Source organism: Trachypithecus francoisi, unplaced genomic scaffold (genome assembly GCF_009764315.1).
Source record: "Trachypithecus francoisi isolate TF-2019V2 unplaced genomic scaffold, Tfra_2.0 Lachesis_group16, whole genome shotgun sequence".
NCBI lineage: Eukaryota > Metazoa > Chordata > Mammalia > Primates > Cercopithecidae > Trachypithecus > Trachypithecus francoisi.
Genome location: NW_022681461.1, coordinates 73,347,690 through 73,368,287, shown reverse-complemented (window position 1 = coordinate 73,368,287; position 20,598 = coordinate 73,347,690). Strand labels below are relative to the sequence as shown.

Genomic DNA, 20,598 nt, shown 5'->3' with positions numbered 1-20,598 from the left:
TTTAAAATGTGATCGAATAATATTGCCAGTCATCACATGTGGAACAATTTCAGTGAGTGGAATGCCATTGCAATTCATTTTAATCCTTTTCTGATAGTATATAATAAAAACCTACTTAGTATAAATTATAGAAATTTAAAAACATGAATAATTGGGAAAGTTCTTAAGAAATTTGAGGTATTGTAAGTATTTTAGATAGCTGCACTGATTTTTTTTTTTTTTGAGACAGTGTCTTGCTATGTTGCCTAGGCTGGTCTTGAACTCTAGGCCTCAGGCAATCTTTCTGCCTTGGCCTGGCCTGCACTGATATTTTTGAAGCTGCTTCTTTTCTTTTTCTTTTCTTGTTTTTTGAAGAGATAGGGTCTTGCTCTGACATCCAGGGTGTATTGTGCTGGTGTGATCATAGTGCACTGTAACCTCAAACCCCTAGGCTTAAGCAATCGTCCTGCCTCAGCCTCTCGAGTAGCTAGGACTACAGGTTTGCGCCACTGCCTCTGGCTAATTTTTAAAATGTTTTATGGAGAAAGGGTCTCAGGCTGGTCTCAAACTCCTGGCCTCGAGTGATCCTCCTGCATTGACCTCCCAAAGTGCTGAGATGACAGGCATGAGCCACCACACCTGGCCTTGCATTTTTGATATAGTATCAGTATCAAATTATTTACTAAGATCAAGGTGTTTGTTTTGCACGACCGTAGGAATTATATTACAGATTATTTAAAAAATTAATTGTCTTGGCAAAGGTATAACTAGTTTGCATTGCATAACTGTATTTCAAGTTAGAACAGTTTGTCAAAGAGCTGGTGAGCAGCGTTTGTTAGGAGATGGGTTGGTGAAGTATGGTAGAAGTGGTTAGGGTAAATATTACTTTAGATCATGGCATCTATTATCCTGAGTCTATGTGGGATGCTAGAATGTTGCAGGGTAGTTGCTAAGGGTGGATAACTTTTGATAGGTATCATGGAAGACTTCCAGAATCTTTCTTAGGACTTCTGGTTGTGCTTTTCATTCTGACTGGAAAAACCTTTTCTCTGTCTGTCCCCTCCCTTCTTCATCTGTGAATTCTTGCTAATTCTTCAGCTCTTAGCTTAAATACCACTTTCTCAGAGAAGCTTACACTGAAAATGGAACAGGTTTTTATGGTTTTATGCTCTCTTAGCACTCAGGATACTGTCTTTGCAAAATTCTTTTTTTTTTTTTTTTGAGACGGAGTCTTGCTGTTGTTGCCCAGGCTGGAGTGCAGTGGCACAATCTCGGCTCACTGCAAGCTCTGCCTCCCGGGTTCACACCATTCTCCTGCCTCAGCCTCCCGAGTAGCTGGGACTACAGGCACCCGCCACCACGCCCGGCTAATTTTTTGTATTTTTAGTAGGGACGGGATTTCTCTGTGTTAGCCAGGATGGTCTCAATCTCCTGACCTCGTGATCCACCCACCTTGGCCTCCCAAAGTGCTGGGATTACAGGTGTGAGCCACCACGCCTGGCCTGTCTTTGGAAAATTCTTAATAGAATTGCAGCAAAATTATTTCTTGTATCATTAGTTCTTTGTTTCTTCCTGCCTTGTCACCATGAATTCCATGTGAGCACAGTTCATGACTGTCTTATTAATGGCAGTGTTCCCAGTGCCTAGTGGCCCACTGTCACACAATATTTATTGAATAGAAATTCTGCTGAAAAGCCCATATGATTTATCTTAAAAGAAACTCGGACTGGGTGCAGTGGCTCATGCCTATAATCACCACACTCTGAGAGGCTGAGGCGGGCAGATCACCTGAGTTCCAGAGTTTGAGACCAGCCTGGCCAACATAGTAGAACCCCGTCTCTACTAAAAATACAAAAATTAGCCGGGCATGGTGGAGGGCACCTGTATCCCCAGTTACTCAAGTGGCTGAGGCAGGAGAATAGCTTGAACCCAGGAGGTAGAGGTTGCAGTGAGCTGAGATCGTGCCATTGCACTGCAACCTGGGTGACAGAGTGAGACTATGTCTCAAAAAAAAAAAAAAAAAAAAAAGACACTCTGGGATTGATGGATCAATGGTTCAGAGAGCTGCAGAATAGATCATATAGTTGGTCTAAGAGCCTATTTGCATGGCTCCCAGAGACAGAGATGTCTGGGTAAATGAGCCTTGTTTTATAATGTTGCTTTAAATTTAGGAGTGACTTGAGTCTAAGGAGTCAGAATGTTAAATGAGAACTTCATTTGTGCCTAAGTACACTGTGCTGTATTGTATATGTTCACTGTCTGGGCCTCACTTCATGAGTGTATTGTGCTATATTGTGTATTATTCTCTGTAGTTACATGGTAGACCACCAGAGTTGGGGGAAAGCCCCTAATTTCAGGTGAACAATTACGAAGTGATTATTTTTTTCACATTTTATAGATATAAATTCATTTAATTCTCATAATAACACTGTGAAGTCAGTATTGTTGTCATTTTACAGATAAGGAAACTAAGGGACACAGAGGTAAAATAACTTGCCCAAGGTCACATAGCTAGCAAGTGGCCGGAGCTAGGATTTAAACCCAGGCCATCTGGCAGTGGAGTCCAGGCTCTTTACCCCTGCACTGTCCCAGCTCAGATGAGGGGGTATCTCACACACACCCAGAATAGTCTGGGGGCAGAACTTCTTAAGTTTTATGCCTATCAGTTTGGGTTGAGGGCAGGGCAGTTGAGAGTCTAGAAAGCCTAATGTGATCCTCACCTATTCTGAATATTTGGAACTTCTGCCACTGAGGCCCTTTGAAGAGACCCAGAATTTATCTGTGTTGGTCAGTGGAGAATGTTGCTGATTCTCTGCTTTGCACTTGAATGGTCTGACTTCCTTCTGTATTCATTCTTCTGTAAACAAGGTTTATAGGTAATCTGAAACATACTGTTGAGATCTGTCAGAATTGATTGTATGTCTTTTCCTTCTTTTTGTTTTTGTTTTAGGGGAGGTAGAAGTTACATCAGGATTTTTTTTTTTTTTTTCTTTTTGTGGAGATGGAGTCTTGCTATGTCATCTAGGCTGTTCTCAAACTCCTGGGCTCAAGCAGTTCTCCCACCTTGGTCTTCCAAAGTGCTGAGATTATAGGCATGAGCCACCTAGCCTTTATGAATGTGTTGTAAATCACAATTCCCTTTCATCTTAACTTTTTTTCTCTCTCTCTCAAAGAGAGAGAGAGAATTTAAATTGAGACAAAGTTTCATGATGTTGCCCAGGCTGGTCTTGAACTCCTGGAGTCAAGTGATCCTTCCACCTTGGCCTCCCAAAGTATTGGGATTACAGGTGTGAGCCTGTAATATTTTCTTATCTCTATAATAAAGTCTAAAGTCTTTAACATGACTTCCAAGACCTTCATGATTGGAATTACATCAAACCTATAGATAAATTTGGGAATAACTACAAACCTAATGATTTTGATTCTTCTAGTCCCTTAATATGGTGCATCTTTCTGTTTATTTAGGTCATGTTTAATTTCTGTCAGCATTGTTTTGTTTTTAGTATAGAAGTCATGGGCATCTTTTGTAAGAATTATTCCTTGGCATATATTTTGGCACTACTATAAGTAGAATTTCTTTAAATATAATTTTTAAATATTTTACTGCTAGTATGTAGGAAATAATTGAGCTTTTAATATTAATCTTGTGTCCTGTTACTTTGCGAAATTCAATTATGAGTTCTGGCAGTTGCTTTGTGAATTCTCGGTGATTTCTGCATGAACAGCCATATTATTTACATATATTATAGGATCAGTTTTATTTCTTTTGTTCCAATTTTTCTGCCTTTTCTCCTCCCTCCCCAACTATATTATTTCAGTGTGAGGACCTCTAGTACAATATTGGATAAGAGTGATACAAGTGGGCATTCTTACCTTACTCCTAATCTTAAAAGGAAGTAATTGTCTTTTACATTAAATATACTAGCTGTAGATTTTTTATAGATGCCTTTTATCGATTTGAGGAAATTCCCTACCATTATTAGTTTGCTAAGAGTTTGTTTTATCATAAATGGGTACTGAATTTTGTCAAATGCTTTTTTCTGCATCTATGGAAATGATTGTGTGGTTTTTTTCCTGTAGACTGCTACTATGTTGAATTACATTTGCTCATGTTTTGTAAAGGATTTTTACCATCAGTGCTCATGAGGAATATTGATCTATAATTATCTTTATTATATTGGCTTTGTCAGCTTTTGGTATTAAAGTTATGCTGGCATTCTCAAAACAAGTTGAGGGAAGTGCTTTCTCTTCCCCTCATATTTTTGAAAATATTTGCATAATTTTTGTGTTATTTCTTCCTTGAATGTTTGATAGAATTTACCAGTGAAACCACCTGAGCCTTCTTTTTGGAGAAGGTTTTTAGTTTTCAGTCAATTTCTTTTCTTTTCTTTTTTTTTTTTTTTTTTTTGAGACAGGGTCTCACTCTATCGCACAGGCTGGAGTGCAGTGGCCGGATCTCAGCTCACTGCAAGCTCTGCCTCCCGGGTTTACGCCATTCTCCTGCCTCAGCCTCCCGAGTAGCTGGGACTACAGGCGCCCGCCACCTCGCCCGGCTAGTTTTTTTTTGTATTTTTTAGTAGAGACGGGGTTTCACGGTGTTAGCCAGGATGGTCTCGATCTCCTGCCCTCGCGATCCGCCCGTCTCAGCCTCCCAAAGTGCTGGAATTACAGGCTTGAGCCACCGCGCCCGGCCAGTCAATTTCTTTCATAGGTATGTAGTTACTTAGGTTTTCTGTTTCTTTTTATGTCATTTTTGTCATGCATCAGCAGTTGACATCTGGTGGTATTAAAACACAGCAACAACAAACTCTAAAAGGTTCAGAACCTTGTAAAGAGAGAGATTACAAGGATTTTTGGGTAGATTGTTGTAACTGAAGTCAGGCGGAAGCTAACTAGGGACTCACTTATTTCATTGCTAATTAGTTTTGTCATTTTTTGAAAAAGTGACATAATCCTTTCCTACCTTTTTTTTCTGTAAAGAAATTTTTCTCAAACTTTTGAAAGAAAAAGTATTTTCATGGACCTTCTTTGTGACTAGTGCTGGCTTAAATAATTTTTATTATAATGCTACTTAAATACATGTAAACATAAAATTTATAGTTCTGATATAGCTATAAATCAAAATATACTTACAAATTCAACTTAAGTCTGTCAAACCAGATAAGATCAAATTAACAACATTAATTTATAGGGAACCAGACTTGAGACAGTGTCTTCCTACTATTACAATACCTATGGCCATGTACTATAAATAAGAGCATGGGTTCTAGAGTAAGACTTAAGTTCACATATTGGCTCTGCCATTTACTTTGTGCAAGTGATTTATTTATTTATAAAACGAGGATAATTTAACTAACTTAGTCAAATTAGAATTATTGGTAATAATTAGGATTCTTGGTGTGACAGGCCCTAACAGTGCTTGGCAAATAAGAATTGTCTAAAAAATATTAGCTTTAGTTGTAAGTATTATTGTGTTATTGTTCTTCTGAAACCTAATGATTAATTTTGGGCTTAATGGTAGAAAGTCTGATTTGATATTTAATGTGCTTCTGAGTTTGGCTTTCATAACATACATGCTAATACATAGAATGTCTACTTGCCTAAGTTCATAGCTTTGCTAACATGTTGTATTATACTTAATCTAAACTCTACCAGCTAGAACTCCGTGAATTTCAGGGTTTTTTGGTTTTGGTTTTTGTAGAAACAGGGTCTTACCGTCTTGCCTAGGCTGGTCTCAAACCCCTGGGCTCAAATGATCCTCTGCCTTGGCCTCCCAAAGTGCTAGGATTGATTACAGGCATGAGCCACTGCACCTGGCCTGAATTTCAGTTTTTAATCAGGTGTCACTTGATAACTCTGTAAGTGTCTTATCCAAACATTGCCCATGTCAGATATGGGAAAATGCCACCTGAAGTTATTTTTTAATTCTTGAAAATGTAGAAGCAGCATTGTTTTTCAGCATAGAGGTTATCATTGACTACTGATGGGAATCAGTAGATTTTAAAAACTTTATTCTCAGAATTTTGAAAATACCTTGGTTGTCTTGTTGTTGATTTCAATTTGTATGAAACTTCCAATATATTGAAGTATAGTGATAACTATTCTTTTGACTCAATATATTTAATTGCCTTAATATATCAGCTAATTATGCTCTCAAAACTACTAGTCAACATGGTTGCCAGGTTGAAATATATTAATAGTAATTCTGGAAAAATATTTTCATTTTATGGTACCTAAAGTTTAAGAGCCTCTCCATGAGATTGGCAACAGATTTAAGAATGTAATAAAAGCAACTTAATGTTTACTATCTTTTGATCCTTTTTTTTTTTTTTTTGACAGAGTCTCGCTCTGTCGCCCAGGCTGGAGTGCAGTGGTGCGATCTTGGCTCACTGCAAGCTCTGCCTCCTGGGTTCACGCTGTTCTCCTGCGTCAGCCTCCCAGGTAGCTAAGACTACAGGTGCCCGCCACCACGCCCGGCTAATTTTTTGTATATTTAGTAGGGGTGGGTTTCACCGTGTTAGCCAGGATGGTCTCAATCTCCTGACCTCGTGATCTGCCTGTCTCAGCCTCCCAAAGTGCTGGGATTACAGGCGTGAGCCACGCTCCCGGCCTACCTTTTGATTCTTAAAGGTTAGTGAATATTAATAAAATTAAATGTATAATCTTTAATAAAATTTATAATTTTATCCACTTTGTCTTTTATTTTCACTTTAGCATTTTATTATTATAGCTATGAGGGCCTTCAGCAAAGGTACTATTGTATAGTAGCTTCTACCTGGTTAATAGGTTAAGAGTGCTACGTGCCTTTACAATTTGGTGCCTTGATTCTGCCACATTTTTACATTTTTAGACTGTTCCAACATCTTCATTCAAATATTGTGCCATAAATTGCATGCCTGTAGTCCCAGCTACTGGGGAGGCTAAGGCAGGATAATTGCTTGAGCTTGGGTGTTCAAGAACACAGTGAACTGCATTTCAGTCTGGGCAGCGGAGTGAGACCCTGCCTCAAAAAAATATTGTGCCGTAATGTATATGATTTTCTATGGACATGTAGTATTTATTTCAACTCCTTTTCTTTTCTCATTGCCCCACGACACTTAAAAGTAGTATATTACTGGCCGGGCGCGGTGGCTCAAGCCTGTAATCCCAGCACTTTGGGAGGCCGAGACGGGCGGATCACGAGGTCAGGAGATCGAGACCATCCTGGCTAACACGGTGAAACCCCGTCTCTACTAAAAAATACAAAAAAAAAAACTAGCCGGGCGAGGTGGCGGGCGCCTGTAGTCCCAGCTACTCCGGAGGCTGAGGCAGGAGAATAACATGAACCCGGGAGGCGGAGCTTGCAGTGAGCTGAGATCCAGCCACCGCACTCCAGCCTGGGCGACAGAGCAAGACTCCGTCTCAAAAAAAAAAAAAAAGTAGTATATTATTCCACCGTCACATTGTGTCATTTTTATGATGTCAAATCAGGATGCCTTTTGTTTTAAAATTATTAGTGCAAAAGATAAATGTTTTATTTACATGTGCTAAGATGAATACAGCATGAACAGGTTTTCTAACAAATTGGAAGTTGAGTGATGTCACTTAAGGTGGGCCCTAATGTGAGGCAAAGGGGTGTTGAAATTACATGGCAGTACATGACTATATGATTATTTAGATGATTAATAATATGCTTGTATTAATTATTTTTTATTACAATAAAAATGAAAAGTGGTAAAAATATTATGACATAGAATTAAGGACCTTCCAAGAATTTATTTTTGGAGTCTAATCTGAGTAACAATTGTACCAGAGTATGGTGCAGAGTAAATGAAGGATTATACTCTAAGGTATCAAAAATCAGGGAGGAGTGTATTATTTTTCATGTATTAATTAGTAATTGAGTTCAGCTATATGTAACAAACAATTCCCCAGCTCCATAAGACAGGGTGAAACAAAACAAAACAAACAAAAACAAGAGAAAACTCGAACAACAGTGCCTTAAACAAGACCAGGAGTACATCTTTCCCTTATGAATAATAAGGATCCCTGAAGCAGGCAGTTTAGAGCTGATGTTGTGGCTCAATGGTGTCACCAGGGAATGAAGCTCTTTCTTGATGTTCTCTGCCATTCTTAAGTTCTTCTTTATGCTCCCAGGAGGCCTCTGTAGCTCCGGTCATCCTATCTTTTTCCACTTGGAAAGAAAGGGAAAGAACTAAGGGGAAAAGGTAAAAACCAGACAAATCTGTGTTTCAAGTGCTTTCCCAAAACCCCACCCAGTGACTTCCATATAGGAGCTGATCATAATCTGGAAGGAAACACCTATGAGCACCATAATCCTGAATAAAAATCCCTAAAGTCTAAAATCCTGAAAATCAATCCTGAAAGATCAAAATCCCGAAAATGCAGTTCTGGAAAAAATTTAAAAGATACTTATTTTACATTTTTAAAAAGGGACTTATTTGAGAAACATAAAAACACGGCAGAACACTTCATAGGTCACTTTATAAAATAAGATAGGCAATATTAGCATACAAATTTTTATAAACAGAAACACGCAGGTATACTAATGACATTTGCATGGGTCTAACAGTTATGAGCAGATGAACCATGTTCATGAAGGAGTAGCTTTTACAACTGAGGTCATCTGAAATACTGTGACGGTCAACCTAAGTCTTTTGATGAGATCCATCAAAACTGTGATGGGTCACCACTGCATATGCAGTTACCTAAAGAGCTAAGATCTTGAGAAATTTTATTTTTCACAATGCAGATGTATGAGAGGACATCTCTTCATTTATTAAGGACATTTCAGTGCTTTTATGTACACGCACGATGCTTATACACAAAGTCAACATTGTGGTAATGTACCTTTTTGGAGTCAAATTTGCAAAAAGTACATAAAATAAATTAGAACTCTGTGAGTCTTCCCAGTGTTCATACCTCCAGTTTTGGAAATGGTAAGATTAAATACATAGCACGTTGTAAGAGAAATAATGCTTGACCCAGCATGGTGGCTCAAGCCTGAAATCCCAGCACTTTGGGAGACTGAGGTAGATCGCTTGAACTCAGGAGTCCAAGACCAGCCTGGGCAACATGGCAAAACCCCATCTCTACGAACAAAAAATTTAACACAAAAATTAGCCAGGCATGGTGGTGCGCACTGTGGTCCCAGCTACTAGGGAGGCTGAGGTGGGAGGGTTACTGGAGCCTGGGGGGCAGAGATTACAGTGAGCTGTGATCTCACCACTGCATTCCAGCCTGGGCAGCAGAGCAAGACCCTGTCTCAAAAAAAAAAAAAAAGAAAAAAAAAATAGGGCTGCCAATTTAAGAGTAGGAAAACTAAAAAAAAAAAAAAAAAATTGACCTATGAAAATGTGTGTTACAGGGATATATTATGGCAGTTGCATGGAGGTAGTTTGTAAGAACTGGCCGACTTTCATGATCATTAACTATATTTTGAAGTCTTGCATCTTGACAAATAGCTGCTTTTTTTCTTTTAGGACATGGCTGTCATTGGAGAATACATTCATGTTCCTTCTACATGTGGTACTGTTCTTTTTGAACATGAGCATTGCCTATTAAATTTCCCCGTTTTCTGTGCCATGCTTCTGTATTGTGGGTAGGTGGAAATCCATTCTACATGTACACCATACACAGACCACAAATTTGGCGGAAGCAATACTGGTGATGGAACAGCAACACCACTGCATTAAGTGTCTTCTTATCCTATTGTGCACATAATTATTTTTGAACTAGTCAGTACTTTGCTGGCTTCTTCAGGCAATATGGCTTTAATTCATTAAAAGCTTCTGGAATGTCATCTGCTGAAAGGAATGCCAGTGCAGGCAAACGAAGCTTTTAACTGAAGTTTGTATCGTTGCCATATCATTGTAGCCAATCCGCTCATCTGAATTTCCTGCCAAATGCATTAGGCTGAATGGGAAACACAAGCTATTGGTAACACTTTGAAATTCACTTTTAGAGTTTTTTTTTTTTTTTTTTTTTGAGACAAGTTTCACTCTAGTCGCCCAGGCTGCTGTACAGTGGCATGATCTTGGCTCACTGCAACCTCCGCCTCCCAAGTAGCTGGGATCACAGTCGTGCGCCTCCATGCCTGGCTAATTTTGTTTTGTATTTTTAGTAGAAACGAGGTTTCACCACGTTGGCTATTGGCCAGGCTGGTCTCAAATCCCTGACCTCAAGTGATCCGCCCACTTCGGCCCCTCAAAGTGCTGGGACTGCAGGTGTGAGCCACTGCACCTGGCCCAAATAAGCATTTATTAAGTGCTTTACTTTTTCTTGTCATTAATATATAATTGAGTGGATAAGTTCTAGAATTTTCAGATCTAACAGGGACATGAATTGTATATGGCTGATAAACAGTGAGAACGATTTTGAAAGTGCAATTTCTTAGCTAAGGTGAAGCATGTACTAGTTCTTCTATGTTAGATTTAGTGGTAAATATAAGAAACCTGTATTCTTTGACAGTCAAATCACTGGTCAAGATTAGTTCACCATTTAAAGTTATTTGTTTGTTTGTTTAACACTGAGGAACCTCAGTATCAACAAGTATCTTTGGTTCAGAAGGTCACTGAGCTTGTTGAATTCTTTTTATTCTCTGCTGAAGGGTGTTTTTGAATGGAAGCATGGTGCTATACGTGAAGGGGCAGAAGTCTTACACTATTGAATAATTTGACCGGGAGATTTCTTGTACTTTTGGCCTATGTTTTCACTTCTGTGATCTTTGAAACACTTGCTGCACTTGTATTTGGAGAGTGGTTGTGGTCTACAAATTTTGTAAGTATATACTATCCATCTGAAAGTGCTTATAAAGCTTGGCTGCTGCCATTAAGCAATTTTCTGCTTGTGCAGCACCAATAATAATTAGCATTTAAACTTTTATCTTTCACCATTTAGTAACCTTGTATATTTAACTTATCACAGCCCTTTTGCAAGAGAACATTTCGTAGTCTCTTCTGTTGTGTTGTAAGGAATTCAGTAAGAAGGAATGATACTTGGCTTTGCCAGTACCAAATCTGTATTAGTCAAGATTCTCCAGAGAGACAGAACTAATAGAATATGCATATATACATGAGAGGGGATTTATTAGGGGAACTGGCTCATGCAATTATGTAGCTGAAAAGTCTTACAACAGGCTGTCTGCTAGCTGGAGACCCTGGGATGCTGGTATAGTGGTTCAGTCCAAATCCAAAGGCCTCAGAACCAGGGAAGCTGATGATGTGACTCTCAGCCTGAGGCTGAAAGGCTGGGACCTGGGAACTGCTGGCATAAGTCCCAGAGTCCAAAGACTGGAGGCCTCTAGTTCTGATGTCCAAGGCAGCGAAAGAGAAGCCTGTGCTAGCTCTGAGAGAGAGAACAATTCACCTTCTGTATTTGTTCTCTCTGGGGCCCCAGCTGATTAGATAGTGCCCGCCAACATTCAGGCGAGATCTTCACATAATCCACTCAGACTCACACACTAATCTCTCCTGGAAACACCCTTACAGACACACGCCCAAATAATGCTTTACTAGGTTTCTAAGTCTTCCTTAATCCAGTCAAATTGACACCTAAATTTAAGTCTACAAGTTCACCCCATGTCAGTTTATCACTTATATGCATTTCCCTAAACCATACTTAATTTCCAAATAAAGACAATAACAAGGTAGTAGTTCCACCTAACATGATGTAGCTATCCTATGATTGTGATTTTGGGGATGTTAGACTTTAGGGATTTTGATCTTTCGGGATTTCAACATTTGGCATTCAGAATTTTGTCTTTCAGGATTATGATCCAAATCCCTTCCATTTACATGTCCTTGACCATGACTGTGTCATAGAGCCATCCTTGCTCCAGGAGAAGCTGGGAAAAATACTTTAGTGAGCACACTGCTGCCTCAACAAATTTGGACTCTCTGTGAGGACTAAGAGAGAACGGACACTGGGTAGGCAAATTAGCAGTCTCTGCCACACCAATGAAATATTAATAGCTATGTTAAGTTCAAAACAGACTGGGGTGCAGTAACTCATGCCTGTAATCCCTGAGCTTTGGGAGGCTGAGACAGGAGAATTGCTTGAGCCCAGTTCAAGACCAGCTTGGGCTACCTAGGGACACCCCTGTCCCCACCAAAAAAAAAAAAAAAAAAGTTTAGAACAAACCAGTCTATGTCCTTTTTTTTTTTTTTTTGTTTATATTTCTACTTTAACCAAAGTTATATGAAAGAAACATAAATAAGTCTAAATTTCTAGAGTATGAAGGAAACGTAAGATCATGTAGTCCTGGCATTTTAGGCTTAGAGATAATTAGTGCCTTGTCTGAGACCACAGGGAGCAGTTCCAGGCCTGGGATTTCATGTCCCTGACTCCCATGCCAGTCACTGTTCTTTCCGTTTACTTGGCTGCTTCATGAACTCTGGGTGCTCATCTGTCACTCTTCTGCATATACAAGGTGGCTGGGTTTTGGTTACACTATCTGGGAGAAAATCGTCTAGTCCCTTGAATGATTATAATAAAAGTGATCCAAGGAAAATTTATGTGTCTTACTTGAGAGTCTTATACGTTCACTTTGTAAGTGTTGATGGTGCTGGCAGTATGTAAACATTCATTCATTCTTCATTCGTTTATTCGACAACAACTGCATACTAGACAATAGGTTATAATGTCCCAAGAACCTTATGAATTTCCATATCCCCAAGTAAGTCCTCACTGAGTGAATACTTACGTCATAGTTTCTGCCTTCAGGAAATTCTTAGGTCTGAGAGACAGACAAGCAAATCAATGACAGTAGTACAGCAAAGGCAGATCCCTTGAGATGATACAGGCGTGGGTGAAGGGAAGCTAAATACATCTCTATGCAGAAAGGGGGTCTGGAAAGATGCCAGTAGGAGGTAGCCCCGGGTTCAGTTTTGAAGGGGCTGGCCAGGTGAGGAAAGAGAAGGGCAGCGTATCAAGCAGAAGAATGAGTTTCTCACCAGTAGGGAGTTTAGAGAAGAGGGGACCACAAGAAGTATGGGAAGAGGCCATGGTCATAGGACATGAGGCTTGAGAGGTGGCCATGGCCACATCAACAGAGACCTTAATAGTATGTTAAAGGATTTGAACCTACCTAACCTCCCTGACAGGGTGCCATGGAGTCAGGTCAGGGAATGGCTCAGGTGTCTGTCCACTTTGGTGTAACCACCTGACATTGTGGTTAGACCATGGTGCCTGAGTGCAGAGCACCAGCAAGTCATGACCTCTTGTCACCCACAGCTGCAGATAGCCAAGGCCAATAAAATCACACTAAAGATTCCTGTGCCTCCCTGCCCAGTGCCCCCAGGACCCACCTCTTGGCAGAGCCTTACTAACCTTTCCAGCCCCTTGCAGACTCCACATGTCACCTTTCAGTTTCCTACCCATCATGTGATCCTCACTCTTCAGGGACTCCTAATAAGGGCTTCTTTTTGTCTCCTGCCTAATAAGGAATGATTTGCTTCTATTTGATGGTTGATTATGCTTGGCTTTACGGGACCCTCAGATGGTGGAAAACACCAGACTTACTTTGTAACCTCTAACGGTGGGATGAAAGGCAATATTTCAGGAATTGTAGACAGCCAGGAGACAGGAAGCCTGATCCTAAGAGTGGTTAGAGCAGGGCCTGCCGCTTCCCCATCCTTGCTTCTTCAGTCTACAGCCTGCTCCTCCAGCAGGTCTTCTCCCGATCTGTTCTCCCTTCTCTGCTGAATACTTTTCTTTCCCATTTCTCAAATCGAGCTCCTGATCCTCTCCTTGGACTCCTAGTTGCGTTATCTTCTGGTGCCCAGCAGAGGACTGGCGTCCTTTCTCTGACCTCCATCTTAAGATGGATCCAAACCTCCTTTGTTGGCTCTGCCTCTAGTAGCAAAATTTCTGACGTCAAAGGGTGTCATTGGAGCTGCATCCTCTTGGTTAATGCAAGTAATAAACACAATTTTATTATTGAGGGACCATCTGAACCTCTCTGTCAGTGACTTTGGAAGTAAAATGTACCATGGAAAAGCTCATCTCTTTATTGCTTGTTTCTTTTTCTTTCTCTCTTTTCTTCCCCCCCTTTGGCAGAAATTATTACAGCAATAAAGAAAACTAAAAAAATTTTTCTCCAAATCCCACAACCATAAGTCATCAGCTGTTTTTACTTTTCCTGGTATTCTCTTCCAGTCCCTGCTCATCTACAGCGACATTAACTAGATTCAGTTTTGAAGTGCGTTTCTTTTTTATGCCAAATGATCGTATTTGGAACAGACTGAAGTAATCGAGCTATAGGAATATCTTGGGTAATAATGGCTTCTTCTTTTGATTATTTCCCTTTAGGAGTGACACTGCTGATCCTGTAACATGGAGGATTGTCTTCATACCTCATCTGAGAATCTGTCCAAATTGGTCAGCTGGGCCCACAGCCATGGGACTATTTGCAGCCTCATTCCAAACCTGAAACACTTGCTTTCTGAAGGTTCCCATGGGAACCTGACAGCAATGTGGGGCTGTAGTGCTGGCCATGCTTATCACTGGCCGCTAACAGCTACTTGCAGAGCTGGATCCCAAGAGAGGGTCTGTTTCCAGGATAACAGAAGTTTTAACTCTGATAGTCCCAGTATAATCGGGGTGCCTTCTGAGACACAGACTAGCCCTGTTGAAAGGTACCCTGGGAGACCAGTGAAAGCAAAGCTAGACTGTAACCGGACCAGAGACTCTTGTGACTTCTCCTATTGTAGTGAGCCCTCTGAACTGGATGAAACTGTTGAAGAATATGAAGATGAGAACACCCTGTTTGACATGGTTTGTGAGTCTTCTGTTACAGATGAGGATAGTGACTTTGAACCCCAAACCCAAAGGCCTCAAAGCGTTGCTCGCAAAAGACCTGGGGTAGTCCCATCTTCCCTCCATTCAAGCTCCCAGGTGCAGATGGTTGACGAATGCAGCAATGATGTCATCATCAAGAAAATCAAACAAGAAATCCCTGAAGATTATTACATTGTGGCAAATGCAGAACTGACAGGAGGAGTGGATGGACCAGCCCTGTCCTTGACGCAGATGGCAAAACCCAAGCCTCAGACTCACGCTGGTCCCTCCTGTGTAGGGTCTGCTAAACTGATTCCCCATGTCACATCCGCCATCAGCACGGAGCTAGACCCCCACGGTATGTCTGTATCCCCCTCTGTGATCTCCAGACCAGTTGTCCAGAAGACTGCTAGGGTATCTCTGGCTTCACCAAACAGAGGCCCCCCTGGTGGTACCCATGGCACCAACCAACAGGTGGCCATGCAGATGCCTGTGAGCACATCCCATCCTAACAAACAGATCAGTATCCCCTTGTCTGCCCTGCAGCTGCCTGGACAGGATGAACAAGTTGCCTCTGAAGAGTTCCTGTCCCATCTGCCCAGCCAGGTCTCCTCCTGTGAGGTAGCCCTTTCTCCCTCAGTTAACACAGAGCCAGAAGTGAGCTCCAGTCAGCAGCAGCCCCCAGTCGCTCCAGCCATAACCACTGAGGCCACAGCACAGTGCATACCAGGTATGGCATATGAGGCGACAGCGAGTCCCTCATCCACGCACGCCAGAATTCTGCGCCGTCAGCACTTCTAAAACCATTCACTCAGTTTGCTAGAATGCAGTCCTTTGTTAGTTATGGAAAGATAGAAACAATGACTGTTATGTCCAGGTGATACTATAAAGGAAATTCATAAGAATTAAGGCCATAACCAGTTGACGTACCTTAGGGCTGAGAGGACAGCTGTAAGATTGTTCTGTTGATACTGTAGCGTTAGATTTAAGGTTGATACCTGTCAGCTGAATTTTTATATAGTAAAGTTATTTTTGAAAGTTTTAAAAATACGTTTTTCTGTCAGTAGCAAGGTGTTTAGTTGTTGTTTGAAGCCAAAATGATGTTGAGTAAGGCATATCTTGACAATAGACCTAATGCTTTTCCATTATTATTTATTTGACTGAGCCAACTTGACATTGCTATTCATTTTAGTTGGTGTGGTAGTTAATAAGTTTTTTAAAAAGCAATAGACATTTCTAAAAGAGGTATTTGATCTTTTCTCTTAAAATTTAAAAGAATACGGAAACTTGGATTTCTGGAATCTGTGAGCCTAACTGGAATGGATTGAGAGGAGAGTGAAATAATTGTATGAGGCCCTTGCACCTGTAATTCTAATGTTCTAATGTTCTTTAATTCTGACATTCAATATTTATTTAATCTGGGCCATTAGTATCTAAAGGGGTTGGGTCTCATGCTTTTGGCTTCATGACTCAAATCTAGTAGGTTAGAATAGAAACGTGGACAAGGACAAACAAATGTGCAGAAATCTGTGGCATGTTTTAGTTTATTTCAGCCCGTCTCAAAAACGTCGTGTATTTTGGGAAATGCTTCCTAGAAGCCTGAGGCACCTGTGCCTTTATCCTGAAACTTCCTTGGATTAAGTTGCTTTACAAACTTTTTCTCCGATTTTAGTATCAACCTTAAGATTCCCAAAGAAGACCTTCAGTTTATGATTTTTGTGAAGACATAGTCATGGTGTTATTAAGAAGATATTCACTGAAAATATTTCTGTCCTGATTGAAGATCATGCTTTTCAGTTTATTCACTTTTCTCTTTTTTAAATAATAGTTTTATTGAGATATCGTTCACATATCATAAAATTCACTCTTTTAAAGTGTACAATTCAGTTTTGGTGTATTCATAGCGTTGTTACAACCATCACCATTATCTAATTTCAGAATATTTTCATCACCCCAAAAAGAAACCCCATACCCTTTAACAGTCACTTTTTCCCTCCTCCTAGTTCCTGGCAACCACTAATCTACTTTCTGTCTATGGATTTTCCTCTTCTATATGTTTCATATATGTGGAATCATATATTATGTGGTCTTTTGTGACCTCCCTCTTACACTTAGCATAATGTTTTCAAGGTTAATCCATGTTGTAGCATTTCTTTCCTTTTTATTGCCAAATAATATTTTATTGTATGACTAGACCATATTTTATTTTTTCTTTCATCAGTTGATGGACATTTGGGTTGTGTTCATCCTTTGGCTGTTATGAATAATGCTGCTGTGAACATTCGTGAACAGGTTTTTGTGTGAGTGTGTATATTTATCTTGCTTGGGTAACTACCTAGGAGTGGAATTGCTGGATCCTGTGATAACTTTATATTTAACTTTTTGAGGAGCTGCCAAAGTGTTTTCCCAAGCAGCTCCATCATTGTACAGCCTCACTAGTAATCTATAAAGGTTCTTATTGCTCCACATTGTCACCAACACTTGTTATTTTTCATGTTTAAAAAAATAATAAATATCCTATTGGGTGTGTGAAGTAGTATCTTATTGGGGTTTTGATTTGCATTACCCTAATGACTAATGGTATTGAAATTTTTTTTCATGTGCTTGTTGGCCATTTGTATATTTTCTTTTGAGAAATATCTACTCAAATCTTTTGCCCATTTTAAAATTGCCTTCCTATTGGTGAGTTTTTGGAGTTCTTTATGTATTCTGAATATGAGATCCTTACCAGGTGTATAATTTGCAAATATTTTCTCCTATCCCATGGATAAGTCCTTTTCTTTCTTTTAAAAAATATTTTAATGAATTATACTGTGATCATTGAATAGCAGTGTGGTCCTTGGCTAATCTCATCATGAGAGAAAATGTTATCTTTATTAGGCTGGTGAAAGTCTTTGTTCTAGGAAATCTGACTCTTAATATATGTAGGATATAAGTAGTACCTTTTCACTTAAATTGTTATGAAGCTGGTTCTAGTTTATTTATTTGTTTGAGCCCTCCTGCCTTTTTAAAAATTATTATTTTAAAAGGGTGGAATTCAGAAATGTATTTTGCCAAGTGATCCAGTGTGCCCAGTTTGGTGAGAGTATTAGTTGTGTTGCACACCTTTTCACTAACTCATTCCTGCAAAGCAAGATGCAAGACTTTTCTGCATCTGCCTCATGGATAGTAAATGAGGCACTGAGGCGCTTTGCTAAACCATATATGAATATATTACTGTCTCATTATTTTGGGAAAGAAATTCAGCCTATTTGAAAAAAATACTAATCCATTTATTATTGCATATATTACATTCTCTTAGATTTTTTTCTTCCCTCATGGAAATTGCACTTCTTATATTAGCTATAAAAAGCAGGCATGCCCAAGGAGAGCACGTAATATGTACAGTCATAAATTGTGATTTGGCTTTACTCTCAGAGGAGGATTGGTTTGACTTGGAGGTGAACCTTTAAGAAAAACAGTATGAAGACTGGTTATGACGATTTTCCAAGGATGGTCCTCATGTTTTGATCCATTGTTCTGAGGAACGATATCCTATTGCTAAGATGTCATTAACTTTAGAGAAATACTATTTGAACTGGAAACAGCAGTGGGACAAATAAAACTCAGACTCACATTTTTCTTTTGAGTGAACTGTATAAAGTTAACATAAAATTTACTTTTTATTCTAGTACCTAATTAGATTCTGTGTTCTAAAGTTTTATTTACGTATTTGTGTTTGCATGTTTATTTATAGTAGGTAATCTTCTTTCTAAACATAGATTTTTAAAAATTTAGAATCTAGCATACCCAGATTTATGTGAATGACTTTGTTACAAATGGACCTTACATAGTTAATATGTAAAGCGTACTTGGGACTAAGCAAAGAAGACAGGTTCTGAAAGCTAAGTCAGGCTCTTTTAAAATGGATGCTCTGTACTAGGTCTTTATCAGATCATTGCAGAAATACTGCATATCTTTAGATAATATTTTTAAAATAAATAATTTGACAAATCACTATTGAGTCAGCCAGAAACAAAGAGAAATTGTTCCATTTTGTTCGGTTTTACTGTTGCCATTTAAATTTGATTCTCGTAGTGGAAAATCATCCCTACTTCTGTTCAGAGCTGAACTCATAAAATTATAAAATGTTAATCAAGGTATAGATAAAAATCATTAATTTTCATGTCAGTCCTGCCATACTGCTCAATCCAAATCTTAGCAAACAATGAGTAAAGAGGGCATCTATTATTAGAAGAATTATTGACTACCTACTAGTAGCTTGGATTCCATTAATTTTTGAGGTTTTATGTAAATTTGGGGCATTTGTCATAATGACATTTAAATCTCGATTGCATCATGAGTTAGGGTTTTATGTGTATATTATATTTCTTCAATATACTCACATACACATAGCTTCTTTTATGATTTTGTGCAAGGATCCCTTTTATTAATCAGCTCTTTTCCGAGAAGTTCTGTGGTATAAGCAATCGATTTTTGCATATCAAATTTGTATGTATATATATTTTTTCTTTTAAAAAATATATATTTATCTTTTGCTGATAGCTTCATATGGATTCTGCATATATTAGAAATAGTAACTCATAATCTGTCATGTATATTGGAAATACATTTCCCAAGTAACTCAGTCTCTCATGTGTATTGGAACTACATTTTCCACTTTACCATTAGCTTTTAATTTTGTTGATGACCTTTTTTGAGGTATGAATTTTCTTAATTTTTATGAAGGCGATTATTTCAGCATCTATCAGTCAATCAATCTTTTCTGTCTTTGGTATTTTGCTTAGGAAGTCCTTTTCATACATTGGGATCACATAAATATTTCTGTGTATTTCCCTCTTTTTCTTTTATGGTTTTCTTTCTCTCTCCTCTCCTCTCCCTTTCTTTTTTTAACATTTGACTTTACAATTAGAATACGTTTTGGGGTAGAACCTCATGTTACTATTTTTGCAGATAGATGTCTCAGCTTCATTTGTTGAATAATTCTCATTCTCCACTGAATTGATTCATATACCACATTTTTGTTTATTATTGGGTCTCTTTATTTTCAGTTCTGTTTTTATTGATCTCTTTATTTTTTTCTTCTAATTTTTACTGTTTATTTGTATAAATTTATGATGATTGTATTTTATACAAAAAATACATTCAGAAAGAGAAATGTAGTCTAAATCACTTAATATGCTTTTTGAAAAATTACTCATGTGAAATTGAGTTCAGTGAGCTTTTAAAAATTGATTAAGGTATATATTACTGCCAGTTATTTGGTCTGTGTTGACACAATAGATAATGGTTTCTCTTGTCAGAAGCAGAAAATCTGAGTTAAGATCAGTTAAAGGAGAGAATTAACTGCCTTATAGCCCAAGGACAGATTTTCAAACCAACTTTCACCCGGGCTCAGACAGTATCAAATTTCCCTCTTGCCATTTGCCACCTTGCCTTCCTCCATATTAGATTCACCCGTTATACCTGATCCCTGCATGGACCCAAGATGGTTGTGCTGCTGGTTTCTTGTCCAGCAGTAGACGGAACCTGTGTCACAGCATTCCCAGTCACCCCTAAACCACTCATAGGGGGATCAGGCCCCCACCCTGGAAATGGTATTGAGACCAAGCCTACACAAACAACGTAGCTGAGTGTGGGCGAGGGGTGGAAGTATTCTTCCAAGAACATTCTGGTATTATTCTTGAGAGGGGCAGTAAACCAGAGATTCCTACTACTGTTTATGGGAGGTTTGTTTTGTTTTCTTTTGAGCATTTAGTTTTTTTTTTTACGTAGGCAGATAGGAAGAGTTGTTACGTGTTTTATTTAAAGGCAGCGAATATTGGAAATGTGTTCTAAGTG

At 39.0% G+C, this 20,598-nt stretch overlaps 1 protein-coding gene across 2 annotated transcripts in view; it reads left to right on the top strand.

The window, feature by feature from the left end:
- Window positions 1-20,598, top strand: part of KIAA1958 (KIAA1958 ortholog) — a 173,411-nt gene that overhangs the window by 70,079 nt on the left and 82,734 nt on the right. For both annotated transcript variants that reach the window (XM_033237798.1, XM_033237799.1), the window contains exon 2: window positions 14,290-15,487. In XM_033237798.1, the coding sequence (XP_033093689.1) occupies window positions 14,314-15,487 (1,174 nt within the window). In that variant the 5' untranslated portion in view covers window positions 14,290-14,313. The remainder of the gene's footprint in view (window positions 1-14,289; window positions 15,488-20,598) is intronic.